This window comes from Palaemon carinicauda, chromosome 5, assembly GCF_036898095.1.
Source record: "Palaemon carinicauda isolate YSFRI2023 chromosome 5, ASM3689809v2, whole genome shotgun sequence".
Classification (NCBI taxonomy): Eukaryota; Metazoa; Arthropoda; class Malacostraca; order Decapoda; family Palaemonidae; genus Palaemon; species Palaemon carinicauda.
In genome coordinates, this window is record NC_090729.1 from 98782870 (window position 1) to 98795987 (window position 13118).

General features: G+C 44.3%; 1 protein-coding gene across 2 annotated transcripts in view; it reads left to right on the top strand.

Moving 5' to 3' along the window:
• The window catches only part of LOC137641377 (nucleolar transcription factor 1-A-like), a 690267-nt gene extending 677891 nt beyond the window's left edge, over window positions 1-12376 (top strand). For both annotated transcript variants that reach the window (XM_068373882.1, XM_068373881.1), the window contains exon 7: window positions 11375-12376. In XM_068373882.1, the coding sequence (XP_068229983.1) occupies window positions 11375-11386 (12 nt within the window). In that variant the 3' untranslated portion in view covers window positions 11387-12376. The remainder of the gene's footprint in view (window positions 1-11374) is intronic.
• The last annotated feature ends 742 nt before the right edge of the window (window positions 12377-13118 follow it).

Consider the following 13118-nt stretch of genomic DNA (forward strand, 5'->3'; position numbering starts at 1 on the left):
ATGTAGGTGTGTCTGGGAATGAGAAGGCAGATTTACTGGCGAAGAATGCTGCATCCGAGTTGCTACCAAGAAGGTATCCCATTCCCTGTAATGATTTCCTACCTTACATCAAGAAATTGGTTTGTAATAAATGGCAACAGCACTGGGATAGTCTAGATGGCAATAAAATGAGGGAAGTAATAAGTATCATATCACCTTGGAGGTTTAACATGATACCCTGAAAATGGGAGACGTCTCTTTGTCGTCTTCGTATTGGTCACACACGGTTGACACACAAGTTTCTGCTGAAGGGCCAGCACCAACCGTATTGCGAGGACTGTTTAGTACCTTTAACAGTGAGGCATTTGTTGACTGAATCCCCTGATTATAATTACTTAAGAAATAGATATCTGTTTGAGGCTCGAGGTGAGGATGGCAGGTTCATCCTTGCCAAGATTCTTGGACATGATGTGTCCTAAACTTTTATGGTTTTAATACAATTCTCTTTTATTTTGCATATACAGTGAGCCCTCGCTACTTCGCAGTTCGACTATCGCGGATTCACCACTTCGCGGATTTTTTTCATAACGCATGTATATACATATATCGCGGATTTTCCGGAAATTTCGAAAATACCGCGATATATGAAGACCCCAATTACGTATTTCGTTAATTCCATTAATGCTGTAATTAGTAATATCTGCTCTTACTGATGGTTCATTGCATTACATTAGGGTACTGTAGTACATGCATTAAGTGTTCTGTACATTAAAGGGTAGTTTGTTAACAGTACTACGTACAAGGGAAGGTTTTAAAAGTCTGAATATACATGTTAAATAAATACGTAAATATGGTGTCCCTACTTCGCGGATTTTCATCTATCGCGGTCAGGTCTGGAACCTATCTACCGCGATAAACGAGGGCTCACTGTATGATAAATGCTATCGGCGTCAATGACATTAGATGTCAGGATACCAGAAAACTTTCAATCAATCAATCAATCTGAGACTTTGCCAAGATCTGGGGATCATGGTAAATCACGAGAAGTCATCCCTGCTTCCTACGCAGAGACTGGTATACCTAGGCATGATAATAGACACCAATCTCCATAAAGCCCTCCCATCAGACGACAGAATAGCAAGGCTGAGGAAGGTTGCAAGACCCTTCCTCAGACGAGAAGAACTCGCATCCCAGACGTGGTTACATCTCCTTGGTCACCTTTCATCATTGGCCCGTTTAGTTCCTAATGGTCGCCTCAGGATAAGATCCCTCCAGTGGCAACTCAAGGGCCTGGGAAATCAAACTCGATTCCCCGGACATCTGGATCCCCATGGGATCCGCGGAGCTAACGGACCTCGAGTGGTGGGTGGCAGACGAGAATCTTCGAAAGGTAGTGGATCTTCTCCCCCCCCCCCCCCCCCGGATTTGATGCTGTTCTCAGACGCTTCAAAAAAAAGGGTGGGGGGCTCACGTGATGCACAACACGACCTCAGACGTCTGGTCAGAGTCAGAAAAGTTCCTTCATGTAAATCTCCTAGAGATGAAGGCTGTCTTTCTGGCCCTTCAACAGTTCCAAAAGTTCCTGGTGGGCCACTCAGTGGTGGTGATGAGCGACAACACCACAGTAGTGGCTTACATCAACAAGCAAGGAGGTACTTTTTCGCAGCACTTATATCCCATCTAGCAGTAGAGATACTGAGATGGGCCGAGATCCACTCGATACCACTATCGGCACGCTTCATTCCCGGCAAAAGGAATGTGCTCGCCGACAACGTGAGCAGAGCATCTCAGATAGTGAGTAACGAGTGGTCTTTGGATCATTTAGTAGCCAACAAAGTCGTACTTTGTGTGGTTCTCCGGTAGTGGACCTCTTCGCAACTGCCCTGAACTTCAGGCTCCCGTTGTATTGTTCCCCAGTCCCAGACCCCAAGGCTCTTTGGCAAGATGCATTCCAACAACGGTGGGATAACATCGACGTTTATGCCTTTCCCCCGTTCTGTCTGATTAGGAAGGTACTCAACAAAGCCAGAACATCAGTCAACCTTTCAATGATCCTCATAGCTCCGCTATGGCATCACGCAGAGTGGTTTCCAGACCTTCTGCAACTCATAATGGAGCCCCCAAGAGAACTCCCTCCACGACACGATCTACTCAAACAACCACATGCCAACATATTCCACAAAACCGTAACTTCGCTACGACTTCACACCTGGAGACTATCCAGCATCCCCTCTCTCAGAGAGGATTTCCGCAACAAGTTGCGATCAGGAGGTCTGGACACCTGCGAAAGTCATCAGCAGCAGTGTACCAGGCAAAGTGTAAAGTCTTCTGTGGTTGGTGTCGTGGAAGGGGTATCTGTCCTCTCGATGCCACTATTCCAGCAATAGCAGAGTATCTTGTAAATTTGCGTGAAGAAATGCGCCTGTCATTCCCGGCGGTAAAAGGCTATCACTCAGCCTTAAGCCTCGCCTTTAGACTGAAAGGAATGGACATTTCTTCATCGCTAGAACTTTTCTTACTCATATGGAGTTATGAACTTGCCTGTGGTTCGAGTTCTCAGGTCTCTTAAGAGACCTCCCTATGAACCACGGTGTTCCTGCTAGCTTTGGCTTCGCCCATTCAAGGGGATAGGGAGAGGTAACGTTCAGCTTCGTCCCTGAGTTTATTGCTAAGACTCGGAACCCGGGAGTAGCAGATCCACGATTCGACTCCTTCCGGATTTCAAGTCTTCGTTCTGTAACAGATGACCCTGATCATCTCTTACTCTGCCCAGTGAGGAGTTTGAGGTTGTACCTTAAGAGAACAGCCGCAGCCCGTCCTTGTGTGCCTGCACTCTTCGTCAACACAGTAAGGACCAAGAGGAGAGTCACCTAGAACACCATATCAGCATGGATTCGCTAGGTCATAGACTATGCACTGAATCCAGACCCTCCTCCTTCACGTCGCCCCAGAGCTCATGTTGTCAGGGGTGTAGCTACGTCCCTGGCATTCAAGAGAAACTTCTCAGTGACGCAGGTTCTTCAAGTTGGGGTGTGGAAACGTCAAACTACATTCACATCCCACTACCTGCATGACGTGACCCACAGCTCTTTATTGTGGAATTATTACAGAATAACATAGTCACTTCAATAAATATATAGTTTTTTTCACTTAACATCTTGGTGCTTTACTGTACCTTGTAATTATAAATTATAGAATACTAACTGTATCAAAGGAAATGAATGGATGTTTTCATCATATTTTTGTACAATGTAGAGTTCATTATTACCAACAAGTAGTTTTAAATCTGTCGTCAGCTATTTATTGGGGAATTATAATGGAATAACGAAGTCACTTCAATGAATATAGTTTTTGTTTACACATAAAATCACAGTTCTTTACCATAATTTAGAGATAGTTACATAAAACAATTTCTTAGAAATTATTTTATAATCACTTCACAATGAATGGTAAAACATTTCAGTTTTTTAGATTGAAATACAGTGGAGAGTAGGCAAACTTTTGAAAAGTGTATTCTGCCATCAACAGTAAAACAAATAAAGATGGAAATGTAGCTTTTTCAATATTAAACTTACCCGATAATCATGTAGCTGTCAACTCCGTTGCCCGACAGAATTCTACGGGAGGGATACGCCAGCTATCACAATACTAGAAGGGGGTGTACTCACCAGCGCCACCTGTGGCCAGGTACTACAGTACTTCTTGTTGACACCTCCTCAATTTTTCCTCTGTCGTGCTTCCGGCAAGACGTTCTGGGATACGCTTATGATCTTGGAGTATTTTCACGGCTTTTGGTGAAGTATTTCTCTCAGATTTCGGCTGTCGCTTTACTGGAAAACTTCTATATTAGCTTAGATAGCTATTTTTTAGTTCTGATTAATGGTTAACGATCTTTTTGCTTGATTTGGAATCCCCACTTGGCTAACTCTTTGATTCAAGATGTCTGACATTTCACAAGCCCCACCCCATAGACGATGTAGGTCTTGTAATAGGCGTATTCCGAAGGCCTCGGTAGATCCTCACACCGCTTGTTCTGACTGTAGGGAAAGACCCTGTCAGTTGGAAGATCGATGTGAGGAATGCGCCGGACTTTCGGAACTTGATTTTGTCCGATTTCTTAAGTATTCAACCAAGTTAGAGAGAGAGAGAGTTAGGAGGAGTTCTTCTCGCTCTTCACTTTTTTCCTCACCTCATGATCCCCTACCTTTTCCTCCCCCTGTAGTGGCTACCCCCGAACCTACTATTTGCCCTCAACCTGATATGTCTGTTGTTTTGCGTGCCATTCAGGCTTTAGGTGACAAAGTGGAGTCGGTGGTTAGTGATCATAAGTCTCTTATGGCCGAAGTCAAGGAACTTAAGGTCAAGAGTGCAGTGGGTGGTAATAGTGCCAGTGCTGTGACGAGTGCTAGTGTCAGTGCAGTGCCAAGTGCTAGTGTCAGTGTCAGTGTGGTGCGTGAGGGTACTTCTGTGCGTGCCAGTCGTCCTCCCAGTCCGGGACCTCTTGCAAGCTCCCAAGCCCAGGGGAGAAGCAATGTCGAAGGGCAAAAGGGTTCGGCAGGCCTTGATCGGCGCACAGAAGTATCCTCGGTGGTTGCGGGCGTGTCTTCCAGAGACCGTCACTCCCACCCGCAGACGATTGAGCCCGTCTTTTACTCGTCTGCTGAAGAATTGTCAGGGAGGAAACGTTGGACTCAGGTCTCAAGACCGCTCAAACGCAGAGTCCAAACCTCAAGAGCTCTACAACCTGGCTGCAGTCATTGGATCAGCTCTGACTCGCCGCAGTCATCAGTTGAATGCACACCTCCTAAGAGGAGTAAGGTGCTGCCGCAACAGATCTCTTCTGTTAAGGCTTTGCCTCAGCAGACCTTAGTGTCTGCCGACCCCAAGTTGACTCTACTGCAGTCCATGCAGTCACAACTTGCGGTCTTGATGCGTGAGTGTCAGGCTGAGAAGGTTACACCTCCTCCTGCGATCGCTCCGCCTAACCGCAGTCCTGTCTGCCAGGCGTACGATGTTGAGGCTCCTCAGGATACCTTACCACGTACTGAGTTGCCAGTTTCCAGCGGTGTGCAGCTACCTCCGCCTTCCTTAAGGCAACCTCAGCAATGGGAACAGGAAGCTTATACCTTACTTCCTCCGCTTCCTCTTGCGGTTCCACCAGTGAGGCAACACTCTCTTGAGGTACAACAACCTCTCCCATCCATGAGGCAGACTCCTCAGCTCTCGCTGCAGCGACCTCAACCCTCCTCAAGGCGAGAGCCTCAACACCTTAGCCTTGCGCCTCAGGAACCTCAACTCGCGAGACAATTACTGCGTTCTGCGCAGCCACTACCTCAACGCTCGCAGCTCACACCTCAGGAACCTCAACTCGTTCCTCAGGAACCTGCTACTGCGCATCCACCAACCTTACAGCAAGCGCAACTCTTGAGTCAAGACACTCATGCCAGGAGTCAGCCTCCTCCACCCATGCGCCTACCTTCTGCTACTTCTTTTGACCAGCCTTTGCAGCCTGAGCCTCAGGTGTTGCCTCAACAGAGACTTGAGGATGAAACCACAAGCGTTTTTGCTCCCGCTCGTGCAGATTCTGCTGTTCAGCATACCTTACCTCTCACTTCGCTACACTCTGGTGATGAGGTTTCTGATGATGAGGCTGCACACCTGGATCCCTCATCAGACGTGGATGAATCCAAGTCTTCTCCGCCTCCTATTGACTTTCGTAAGGTCTTGGCTCTTTTCAGAGAGGTATACCCAGACCATTTTGTCTCTGCTACCCCCCGCTCTCCGCCATCTGAGTTTTCGCTGGGCATGCAGCCAGCCAAGTCAACTTATACTAAGCTCGTCTTTGCAAGGTCCTCTAAGAGAGCGTTAAGAATTTTAGGGGAGTGGTTGCAGTCTAAGCAGCAACTAGGAAAGACTTCCTTTATGTTTCCTCCGACTAAGCTCACTTCTAAAGCGGGCGTTTGGTATGCCACAGGAGAGGAACCAGGCTTGGGAGTACCTGCCTCTGCCCAGGCTGACTTCTCAAGTTTGGTAGACTCTCCTCGTAGAACAGCAATGAGGCGCTCTAAGGTTTGCTGGACCTTCTCCGATCTAGATCACTTCCTTAAGGGTGTATTTAGAGCCTTTGAGATGTTCAATTTCCTAGACTGGTGCCTGGGGGCCCTTAGCAAGAAGACCTCCCCTGCGGACAAGGACTCAGCCATGCTCTTAATGTCCTGCATGGATAAGGCTATTAGGGATGGATCTGGCGAGCTTGCTTCAATGTTTGTGTCAGGAGTGCTTAAGAAAAGGGAGCAGCTTTGTTCCTTCCTTTCCTCCAGCATCACACCTTGTCAAAGGTCTCAACTCCTTTTCGCTCCGCTCTCTAAGTTCCTGTTTCCTGAAGAGCTTGTTAAGGACTTGTCTGCGGCCCTGATACAAAAGGACACCCATGATCTTGTGGCCTCATCTGCTCGTAAGACTAAGGTTGCTACCTCAGTCCCCAGGACTTATCGCACCCCAGTGGCTGATACTCCTGCTACGAGGTTTATTCCGCCCTTTCGTGGTAGAGCCCCCAGCCGAGGAAGCTCCCGTCCAGACTCTTCCAGGAGCAAGTCTAGGAAAGGTTCCAAGGCTTCTAAAGGCAAAAACTGACTCTCCTCCTCTCCAGACAGCAGTAGGAGCCAGACTCAAGATCTTCTGGCAAGCCTGGGAAAAGAGAGGTGCAGACGCCCAGTCTGTCAGTTGGCTGAGGGAGGGTTACAGGATACCATTCTGCCGCAAACCCCCTCTGACCACATCTCCCATCAACCTCTCTCCCAACTACAAAGAAAAGGACAAGAGGCTAGCGTTGCACCAGGAGGTGTCGCTCCTGTTACAGAAGAAGGCAGTGGTTATAGTCCGGGACCATCAATCCCCGGGCTTCTACAACCGTCTCTTTCTGGTGGCCAAGAAGACAGGAGGTTGGAGACCGGTGCTGGACGTCAGCGCGCTCAATGCTTATGTCACCAAGCAGACGTTCACGATGGAGACGATGAAGTCGGTCCTAGCAGCGGTCAGGCAGGAGGACTGGATGGTCTCGTTGGACCTGAAAGATGCATACTTTCACGTTCCTATTCATCCAGACTCCCAACCTTTCCTGAGATTCGTTTTTGGAAAGGTTGTCTACCAATTCCAAGCCCTGTGTTTTGGCCTAAGCACAGCTCCTATGGTGTTTACGCATCTGATGAGGAATATAGCAAAATTCCTCCACTTATCGGACATCAGAGCCTCCCTTTACTTAGACGACTGGCTGTTGAGAGCCTCCACGAGTCGTCGCTGTCTGGAGAGTCTCAACTGGACTTTGGACTTGATCAAAGAACTGGGTCTATTAGTCAATCTAGAAAAGTCCCAGCTCATTCCCTCCCAATCCATTGTGTACCTGGGAATGGAGATTCGGAGTCAGGATTTTCGGGCTTTTCCATCGGCCCCAAGGATAAGCCAAGCCCTAGATTGCATCCTGAGCATGCTGAAGAGGAGCAGTTGCTCGGTGAGACAGTGGATGAGTCTCACAGGGACCCTTTCATCGTTGGCCCTGTTCGTCGAGCTAGGGAGACTCCACCTCCGCCCTCTTCAATTCCATCTAGCAGCTCATTGGGACAAGGGTTTGACTCTCGAAGCAGTCTCTATCCCAGTCACCAAAGAGATGAAGACCACTCTCTTGTGGTGGAAGACCAATCTCCTTCTCAGGGAGGGCCTATCGTTGGCGATTCAGACCCCCAATCTTCATCTCTTCTCGGATGCATCGGACTCGGGCTGGGGCGCGACCTTGAACGGACGGGAGTGCTCGGGAACGTGGAACGAGGAACAGGAAACGCTCCACATCAACTGCAAGGAGCTACTAGCAGTTCATTTAGCCCTATTGAACTTCAAGTCCCTCCTGCTAGGCAAGGTGGTGGAGGTGAACTCCGACAACACCACAGCCTTGGCTTACATCTCCAAGCAAGGAGGGACCCATTCGAGGAGCCTATACGAGATAGCAAGGGACCTCCTCATTTGGTCAAGAAGTCTAAACCTCACCCTAGTTACGAGGTTCATTCAGGGCAACATGAACGTCTCAGCAGATCGCCTAAGCAGAAGGGATCAGGTCATCCCCACGGAATGGACCCTCCACAAGAGCGTGTGCAACAGACTTTGGACCTTGTGGGGTCAGCCGACAATAGATCTGTTTGCCACCTCCATGACCAAGAGACTTCCTTTGTACTGTTCCCCAGTTCCAGACCCAGCAGCAGTTCATGTGGATGCTTTTCTGCTGAACTGGTCCCATCTCGACCTTTACGCATTCCCACCGTTCAAGATCATAAACAAAGTCCTTCAGAAGTTCATCTCGCACGAAGGGACACGGCTGACGCTGGTTGCTCCCCTTTGGCCTGCAAGAGAATGGTTCACAGAGGTACTACAATGGCTGGTCGACGTCCCCAGGACTCTCCCTCTAAGAGTGGACCTTCTACGTCAACCTCACGTAGACAGGTTGCACCCAAACCTCCACGCTCTTCGGCTGACTGCCTTCAGACTGTCGAAAGATTCGCTAGAGCTAGAGGCTTTTCGAAGGAGGCAGCCAGTGCGATTGCCAGAGCAAGGAGGGTATCCACTCGTAGAGTCTACCAATCCAAGTGGGAAGTCTTCCGGAGCTGGTGTAGAGCCAATGCAGTTTCCTCTACCAATACCTCTGTGACCCAAATAGCTGACTTCCTATTACATCTTAGGAATGAGAGATCCCTTTCAGCCCCTACGATTAAAGGGTACAGGAGTATGTTGGCTTCAGTTCTCTGCCACAGAGGTTTGGACCTTTCTTCCAACAAGGACCTTCAAGACATCCTTAAGTCTTTTGAGACTTCTAAAGAACGTCGTCTACCCACTCCAGGCTGGAATCTAGACGTAGTCTTAAGGTTCCTTATGTCACCTAGGTTCGAACCTCTCCAGTCAGCTTCCTTCAAGGACCTTACCCTCAAGACTCTTTTTCTCGTCTGCCTTGCAACAGCTAAAAGAGTCAGTGAGGTTCATGCCTTCAGCAAGAACATTGGGTTCACATCCGAATCTGCAACATGTTCTTTACAGCTCGGATTCTTAGCTAAGAATGAACTTCCTTCACGTCCTTGGCCTAGATCGTTTGAAATACCTAGCCTCTCCAACATGGTAGGTAACGAGCTAGAAAGAGTTCTTTGCCCTGTCAGAGCTCTGAAATTTTATCTTAATAGGTCAAAACCTATTCGAGGACAGTCAGAAGCCTTATGGTGTGCAATCAAGAAACCTTCGAGGCCCATGTCCAAAAACGGGATTTCGTATTATATAAGGCTTCTGATTAGAGAAGCCCATTCTCACTTAAAGGAGGAAGACCTTGCTTTGCTGAAGGTAAGGACCCACGAAGTGAGAGCCGTAGCTACTTCGATGGCCTTTAATAAAAACCGTTCTCTGCAGAGCATAATGGATGCAACCTATTGGAGGAGCAAGTCAGTGTTTGCATCATTTTATCTTAAAGATGTCCAGTCTCTTTACGAGAACTGCTACACCCTGGGACCATTCGTAGCAGCGAGTGCAGTAGTAGGTGAGGGCTCAGCCACTACATTCCCTTAATCCCATAACCTTTTTTAACCTTTCTCTTGAATGCTTTTATTGTTGTTTTTATGGTTGTTACGGTAGGCTAAGAAGCCTTCCGCATCCTTTTTGATTTGGCGGGTGGTCAATTCATTCTTGAGAAGCGCCTGGGTTAGAGGTTGTGTAGAGGTCCTTTAGTAGGGGTTGTAGCCCTATATACTTTAGCACCTTAGAGTTGATTCAGCCTCCTAAGAGGAACGCTGCGCTCAGTAAGGAAGACGAACTTAAAAAAAAGGCAGAGTAACGGTTCAAGTCGTCTTCCTTACCAGGTACTTATTATTTCATTGTTATTTTGAGATAACTGATTATATGAAATACGGGATACTTAGCTATCCTTTAATCTTGTACACTGGTTTTCACCCACCCCCCTGGGTGTGAATCAGCTACATGATTATCGGGTAAGTTTAATATTGAAAAATGTTATTTTTATTAGTAAAATAAATTTTTGAATATACTTACCCGATAATCATGATTTAATTGACCCTCCCTTCCTCCCCATAGAGAACCAGTGGACCGAGGAAAAATTGAGGAGGTGTCAACAAGAAGTACTGTAGTACCTGGCCACAGGTGGCGCTGGTGAGTACACCCCCTTCTAGTATTGTGATAGCTGGCGTATCCCTCCCGTAGAATTCTGTCGGGCAACGGAGTTGACAGCTACATGATTATCGGGTAAGTATATTCAAAAATTTATTTTACTAATAAAAATAACATTTTTATAGATTAAGTGAGGAAGTACTGTATATTTAATGATAACAAATTGCCTATACTGTATAGCTTGAGCAGCAGATCCGCTGCCTTTTAGCAAAGGGGTAAATGAGTACCTTTTCTATTGCGACTAAAATAGAGGTTTTCATTCACCCATTCTTTTAACGAGGGGAAGAGTGGATAGTGATGTAAATCCAACAATTTACTATTATTTACAATGCAGACACGGTGTCCTACAAGGATACAAATTTTTTTATGACTGTGTGGCATTAGACAATACCTTGCCTATAGTGTCATGAAAAATAGGTTTTGAGTCATCACTGCTCCAAAGTGGTCAGCTTGCATAGACATCAGGGGATTTTGGCCAGCTAGTTTGGTGAAAGGGACTCGCTCCCACATAAGGATGTCTCCTATTAAAGGATGAACGTTTGTATTCGTGTAGGAACAGGTCACAAATTTTAAAAGTAATTTGTATTTTTCCTTACTACACAAACCTTAGTCCTTCAAGTTATTCATCTGCCTCACAAGCACTAGGTGAAGGTCAAAGTGGGTACTTGGTGAGTCACCTGCTGGTAACTACCAACACCTAGTTATATTTTTAATAGTTAAAGTTTTCCAGCTTCACTAAATTATACTCCTATTAAAGGACTCGCATTTGTATTGTTAGGAAAAATAAAAATACTATTGAAATCTGTGATTTTTATGCAATACAGTGTTAGAATTGCTAACAAACCCGGGAAAGAGATATCAAAACACTAAAATCAGTATAAAAAGAAACAAAAAACTTACATCATAAGTGGAGGAGCAGAGGGGAAGTATTTTGACTTTTAGAGTGAAGAAACTAGCTGACATCTGAAGCATGTAGTTATTGTTAGAAACTGCTTTCATTGCTTAGCTAGAGGCATTAGTGTGTTGGAAGGAAAGAAAACTTGAAAAATTTCATAGAGTAACGTTGATATTCTAAGCTTCCAGAGACAAAAGCAATATGAACACCAGCCGAGTATAGAAATGAGAAATTTTAATATTGAAACTGCTTATTATATCCAGTCTACTCTAATTTATTATATTTTTTTTCCAGAAGTCTCATTAAAGTGATGATGAATAAGAAGATCATGTCTGAAGAGGAATATGAAAGTGATTTTTAAAAGTGATAGGAACTAGGAAGTTTTAGCTACAAAACTGTTGTTAATTAGTTAAAAGCCAAACATGAGACATGTATGTGGAATTGCATAGTCTTTTAACCCCTTCGCTACTATGACGTTGGTACACGTCAAAACATAACTGGTAATACACACCGTGACGTCGGGATACGCCATCTTCATTATTATTATTATTATTATTATTATCATCATTTTTATAAGCCACAAAAGAGTATAGCACATGGTTGTATATCACAATTTTTCACACGGGGAAATTTCACTAAAAATTCTCTCCCTAACATTAGCCCCTCCTCCTATCTTCAGCCAACCTTATTTATGATTATGGAAGGTCTATTGTATTTTATTCACATCTAACCTCATCACCAACCAAAATACTTGTGATTCTAGTCCTTATTCATAATTATGTAAGGTCTATTTTATTGTTTTTCTATGTTGTCACAGTGTTCAAATCGCAGAGAAAGTCTCCCCACCTTCGACTACAAGTTCCACCTATGAGACGAAAACTTACCAGTAATACAAATTGCTGACAGAAGACAAGATTTATCTTTTATCATATTTTATTCCTTTTTTTCTCAACTATCATTTCTACAAAATAATATCATCTTCAAGTTTTATATATTACATATTACTATTGTTCATTGTTTTCACGAGTTAAAGTTAGCCTATTGTGATTATTTCCCTTTATTGGCATTCTACGCAGTATTCGTCATATTCTTACATCCACAGTCTATTACCAGGCTCGTGAAATACCCAAAACAGGAATGATCCAGTTCATAGTGTCAGTCACATGCAATGTGGAATGACAGACAGTCAAATGAACAAACCTTATGTCCAATGAACTGAATTTCTCTCTCTCTCTCTCTCTCTCTCTCTCTCTCTCTCTCTCTCTCTCTCTCTCTCTCTCTCTCTCTCTCTCTCTCTCTCTCACAAAAATATATTCAGATTTTGTCATCATTTTTTTGTTGATTCGTATTTGTATATTGTATACATACCTTATAAATTATACATTATAGGATACTTCTTGTGTCAAAGGAAACAAATGGATATTTCCATTATATTTCTGTATAACGTAAAGTCCATTATTACTGTCGTAGTTTTATATCTTTTGACAACTATTTATCTGGGAATAATTACGGAATAACATGATCACTTCAATAAATATGTGTTTTTATTTTTTTTTTTTTTTTTTTTTTTTTTTTTTTTTTTTTTTTTTTTTTTTTTTTTTTTTTTTTTACACAAGCTCGTAGTGCTTCACCATACCTTATAATTATAAACTATAGAATACTTCTTGTGTCAAAGGAAATAAATGGTTATTCTCATTAAATTTCAATACAATGTAAAGTTCATTATTACTAATGAGTAGTTTTATATCTTTTGACGGCTATCTATCGTGGAATTATAATGGAATGGCCTAGTCACTTCAATGAATACCATTATTTGGAGATAGTTGTATGAAACTATTTTTTTTTTTAAATTCTTTAATCATTTCACAATGAATGGAAAAACATTTTGGTTGTTTAGAGTGAAAGCCAGTGGAGAATAAAGCAAACTTTTGAAAAATTTATTTTGTAATCAACAGTAAATCAAATAATCATGTAAATGTAGCTCTTTATAGAGCAAGCAAGCAAGATATCGATGGTGACAAATCTCGTATATAGCTTC